Source organism: Monodon monoceros, unplaced genomic scaffold (genome assembly GCF_005190385.1).
Source record: "Monodon monoceros isolate NGI ecotype Baffin Bay Population unplaced genomic scaffold, NGI_Narwhal_1 Super_Scaffold_6, whole genome shotgun sequence".
NCBI lineage: Eukaryota > Metazoa > Chordata > Mammalia > Artiodactyla > Monodontidae > Monodon > Monodon monoceros.
Window position 1 is genome coordinate 4,555,006 of NW_021703783.1, and position 5,409 is coordinate 4,560,414.

At 58.1% G+C, this 5,409-nt stretch overlaps 1 protein-coding gene across 1 annotated transcript; it reads left to right on the forward strand.

Moving 5' to 3' along the window:
- Positions 1-1,507: 1,507 nt before the first annotated feature.
- On the forward strand, positions 1,508-3,256 carry KCNA6 (potassium voltage-gated channel subfamily A member 6). The gene has a single exon (XM_029206006.1). It carries the CDS (start codon positions 1,598-1,600, stop codon positions 3,182-3,184), a length of 1,587 nt encoding a protein of 528 aa, XP_029061839.1. The 5' UTR covers positions 1,508-1,597; the 3' UTR covers positions 3,185-3,256.
- The last annotated feature ends 2,153 nt before the right edge of the window (positions 3,257-5,409 follow it).

Consider the following 5,409-nt stretch of genomic DNA (forward strand, 5'->3'; position numbering starts at 1 on the left):
CCTGGAAGGTGGCCGGTACATATTAAGTGCTCAGGAAGTGCAGCTGTTAGCTTAATCAACATGCCCTTTCCACTCCCCCCTTCCCCCTCCCTTTTCTCATTCACTCCGGATTCCTTCCCAGGGAGGCTGGGAGCTTATGAATTCCAGGATGTACTTCCCTGGGCTATGCTACCTCTGAGATGCCACCGTCTTCTGGTTCTTTCTTCACTGGGGCTGCTGCCCAAACTCCCAGGACTCCCTTGGAAAACTTCTGTTGGAAAAGGCAACCAGCGACTTCCTACCCTTTTCCCTGCTATCACTTTGCAATCCTGGGAGAATGGCGGCCTCGCCCTCCCGGGTTTGCAAAGGGAGGTATGGGATTCTCTGGGGACTGACATTGGAGTACAATTTAAATTGGAAGCTCTCAAGACATCAAAACATGCTTCCTCAATTTTTTTTTTTTTTAAGTAGAGATTGGAGAAACTGGCAAATAGGTCTTCGTAAATACAGAAGGACAAAATATAATTTGATTTCTTTCATTAAATTTCTGGGTGAGTGGAGGCACAGAACTCTGTGCCATGGGGCGGGGGGCGGGGGGCGGTGAGGGGTGTTTTCTTATTTATGAGATGCACTGCGCAGGTCAGCTCCCTAAACCGAAAAGAGAAGAGCGACTTGCCGGGGCGGGGGGGTGTGGCATTAGGGTACCTGCGCCTGTTTAGAGGGCCGTGGATGTGGACGTGCGGGAGGGAGAGGCGTGCCAGGAGAGCGCGGGAAAGATTACTGGAGAGGTGAGGGTGCGTCCGCTCGCCGCGCCCTGGCTCGCGCGGCCCCTGGCCGGGCAAGGGGTGTGATGCGCGAGTGGGGTGGGAGGGGGCAGCAGGCGGGGCCTGCCACGTCACTTGGAGAGAGTGTGTTGGGAAGGAAGGGCAGAGCGGAGAGCCGAGCCGCTGCAGCTACGGCGGCTGCAGCGAAGGCACAAGGGCTGGGGAGGTGGGTCCGCGCGCCCCGGCGCCGGGGCGGCCCCAGGGCCCTCTCGCAGGCCAGCGGCGCGGTTCGGAGGGAGGCGGTGGCGGCCGCGGCGGCGGGAACGGCGACCTTGGCCAGTGGAGCCCGCAGTGGCCGTAGGGCGGAGGCCGAGCCCCGCCAGGCGTCTTGGCCGAGCCGGAGGGAGGCGCATCTGGCGCTCGGGTCCCAGCGGCGGCCGGGGGTCTGGAGCTGCTGGAGGAGCGCCGCGGGAGCTGGGACGTGCTGACCGGTCTGGAGGGCGGACCCCCGCGTCCCGGAGCCCAGTCTGGGGAGGGCGGGGGCGCGAAGCCACGCTTCTTTCCTGGCGTCCAGCTGCACACGCGCCAGGCTGCGGTTCCAGGTACCACAAGCTGTATCTAGCATCGGGCGCGGATAACTAGGGGCGCGGAGCCGAACCCTCCGCGCCCAGGTCACCTCCCCAGACCTAGCCCGGCGAAGACCAGGGCTTCGGGGCTTAGGGACCCGACGTCGGTCGTACCGCGAGCCCCACCCCGAAAAGAAGGCGCCGCCGAGAGCTGGGAGGCGGCGGCGCGCCCGGGAGGTCGTGTCGTGGGCGCCGTCCTAGTGGCGGGGAGCGCACCGCGGAGGGGACATGCGATCGGAGAAATCCCTTACGTTGGCGGCGCCGGGGGAGGTCCGTGGGCCGGAGGGGGAGCAACAGGATGCCGGAGACTTCCCGGAGGCCGGCGGCGGCGGCGGCGGCTGCTGTAGTAGCGAGCGGCTGGTCATCAACATCTCCGGGCTGCGCTTCGAGACGCAGCTGCGCACCCTGTCGCTGTTCCCCGACACGCTCCTGGGGGACCCCGGCCGCCGCGTCCGCTTCTTCGACCCGCTGAGGAACGAGTACTTCTTCGACCGCAACCGGCCCAGCTTCGACGCCATCCTCTACTACTACCAGTCGGGGGGCCGGCTGCGGAGGCCGGTCAACGTGCCGCTGGACATCTTCCTGGAGGAGATCCGCTTCTACCAGCTCGGGGACGAGGCCCTGGCTGCCTTCCGCGAGGACGAGGGCTGCCTGCCCGAGGGTGGCGTGGACGAGAAGCCACTGCCCTCCCAGCCCTTCCAGCGCCAGGTGTGGCTGCTCTTCGAGTACCCGGAGAGCTCGGGGCCCGCCCGGGGCATCGCCATCGTCTCCGTTCTGGTCATCCTCATCTCCATTGTCATCTTTTGCCTGGAGACGCTGCCGCAGTTCCGCGCAGATGGTCGAGGTGGAAGCAATGGTGGTGGTGTCTCCCCGGTGTCCAGGGGCAGCCAGGAGGAAGAGGAGGATGAAGACGATTCCTATACATTTCATCCTGGCATCACCGCGGGGGGAATGGTGGCAGGAGGCTCATCCCCGCTAAGTACCCTTGGGGGCTCCTTCTTCACCGACCCCTTTTTTCTGGTGGAGACGCTGTGCATTGTCTGGTTCACCTTCGAGCTGCTGGTGCGCTTCTCCGCCTGCCCCAGCAAGCCAGCCTTCTTCCGCAACATCATGAACATCATCGACTTGGTGGCCATCTTCCCCTACTTCATCACCCTGGGCACCGAGCTGGTGCAGCAGCAGGGACAGCAGTCCGCCAGTGGAGGCGGCGGCCAGAACGGGCAGCAGGCCATGTCCCTGGCCATCCTCAGAGTGATCCGCCTGGTCCGGGTGTTCCGCATCTTCAAGCTGTCCCGCCACTCCAAGGGGCTGCAGATCCTGGGCAAGACCCTGCAGGCGTCCATGCGGGAGCTGGGTCTGCTCATCTTCTTCCTGTTCATCGGAGTCATCCTCTTCTCCAGCGCCGTCTACTTCGCAGAGGCCGACGACGATGATTCGCTCTTTCCCAGCATCCCGGATGCCTTCTGGTGGGCAGTGGTTACCATGACCACAGTAGGTTACGGGGACATGTACCCCATGACGGTGGGGGGCAAGATTGTGGGCTCGCTGTGTGCCATCGCTGGGGTCCTCACCATCGCTCTGCCCGTGCCCGTCATCGTCTCCAACTTCAACTACTTCTACCACCGGGAGACCGAGCAGGAAGAACAAGGCCAGTACACCCACGTCACTTGTGGGCAGCCTGCCCCAGACCTGAAGGCAGCTGACAACGGACTTGGCAAGCCTGAATTCTCGGAGGCCACCCGGGAGCGGAGACCCAGCTACTTTCCCACTCCACATCGGGCATATGCAGAGAAAAGGATGCTCACCGAAGTTTGATGGATGCAGGCCGGGCCTGCATGGAAGGAAGGACACTGAACAAACAATCCCTTAGGGCTCCTTGTCATTCTCCACTACTCGCACCCCAGCTCCAGGTGACTTCCTGACCCCCCCGCCCCCACACCCAGTGGCTGGCGCCAGGACCACACACCTGGACTCTCAGTCTTGTTACTTGACCCCTGCAGCAGCCAAGGTTTCTCCATCTAAGTGACATTTTCCAAACTCTAACGGTGCCACCCATTCGTGCCCATCTTCTGTCACATGGATGAGATTTCCATCTGACCTTCGTCCCTCAAGACTCTGATTTTTCATGTCTGGGACTTGTAATATCTCTAGGAAGAGTGATGTTGACAAGATGGAAACCAGGCACACCGGGGTCCTTTTTCTCCTTAGCATCTGTGGCTTTGGGGCATGCACCTGTCTTAGCTTCTGGCCACATGGTAGCTGGCAGAAACGGGTGGACAGAAACAGTACTCCTCCTTTGTTTTCCTCCAGCGCCCTGTAACACCGGCTGGTCATCCTGAAGAGGACCCCTGGGAGAGCCTACAGCTGCCCAGCCTGATAATATGCTATACATCTCTAATCTTGGTTGGAATTAGAGAAACTACAATTACACTTGGCCGTTTGGAGGATATGAGAGTCAGTCCTGGACCAAAGGGGCCAATGGATTCTTCCAGGTGCCATCTGGCACGGTAGACACATCAGTGTGCACTTCGTTCTCCCCACTCTGATCCCCTGACTCTCTCGAGCTTCCAGGAAGGCTCCTTCTCAGAGCCAAATACTCTTCCTGTGCAGAGGAACTGGCAAAGGGGAACCCACAGAGCTGGGAGAAATGGCTGAATATAATCAAGCACCTGGCTTGACCGCTTATCAGAAGGGAGGTGCCACGGAGACAGTGCCATCTACGGGAGCAGAGGAGTCTTCTGCAGATAGCAAATTTCTCTCCCTCACTTCCCCCGACCCTCTCTAGTCCTCCACCCTTCTTCCTGGGAGTCTGACTCAGGATTGCTGTTGAAGGCTTTCTAAAGCAGACTCCAGCCTAAACCCACGGACAGGTAGAAGCACACACTGGATGCTAGCGTGGGCTTTTTTTTTTGTTTTTTTTCCATTTCGTGGGCAATGAGACAGGTGGTTTAGAGTAAGGAAGAAGCATTATTCCTTTGCTGACAGCCTCACCGTTAGAGGTTTTTGCTGAGTCAAGCAAACATTCTCCTGCTCTGGCCCTGGAGCTGCAGCCCACAGCTCTCACTGGTAAGGTGCCACTTAGACCAAGTCATCTTCTTCCGTTGTGAACCCCTGTTTCTGTCCCCTCATCACACTGTCATTCATTTGTTGCCTTGATCAACTGTGATGCACTGTTCTGAGCTCTCCTGGGTACAGTTCAGAAACCGGAAGGACTGTTAATGAGTTTTTAATTTTATAAACTAGGCTTTAAGGCTCCTTGATAAGAATTTTTTAAAAAATCTTTTCTCAAAGAGCAAACTTATGAGGGACAGCCTCTTGAGGGTTTTCTTGAGAGACACTGTCCGGATGTTGCCACACTTTACAGGGTAACTTGGGTGCCACAGTCCCTCTTTGTGCCTCAGTCTCCCCACCCATTCAATGGGAACATTCATGTCTTTCCCCCCACCCCCACCTCATGGGGAATGGCCCGTGAACTCATCTGGGAGGCTGGGGATGATGCTATGCAAATGTGTGAACTTCCGTAATGGTTTCTAGTTCATTACCACGTTTCCCCATCCCCCATAGGCAAGGCCTCCCCTGAGAGTTCCTGCCTTGGATCCAGAGCCCATGCACAGACCATTCTGGGCCATTAGCTCTTTAAATCCCTCCCTAGCCTCTCGAACCGGGCCTTGGTCTTTCTTCTTACCTTTTGGCAAGGAGGATGCTCTTTTTGGAGCGATCCAGTGGGATCCTTTTAGGGCCAGACACCATCATCTTGATTGGGAGTCTGGCTTCTCCAAACCTGAAACGCAGTAGGAGATGCCCATGATTCAGGCGCTTGCCCTGAGGCCATAAAATGCCAGGTTTCCAAATGTCTTCTGGAGTATTACTCCTGGCAATTTGGGGGAAAGAGAAGGCCCACGCAGAGGCAAAAGCGATGCTCGCAGCGAGGGTAATGTTGGAACGCGTATGCATGTGTCTCTGTGTGTATGTATGTATCATCCTCATCACCGTTTCCTTTTCAAGTCAGAGCCTGCCCGAAAGTAAAGGGTTTATGGAGA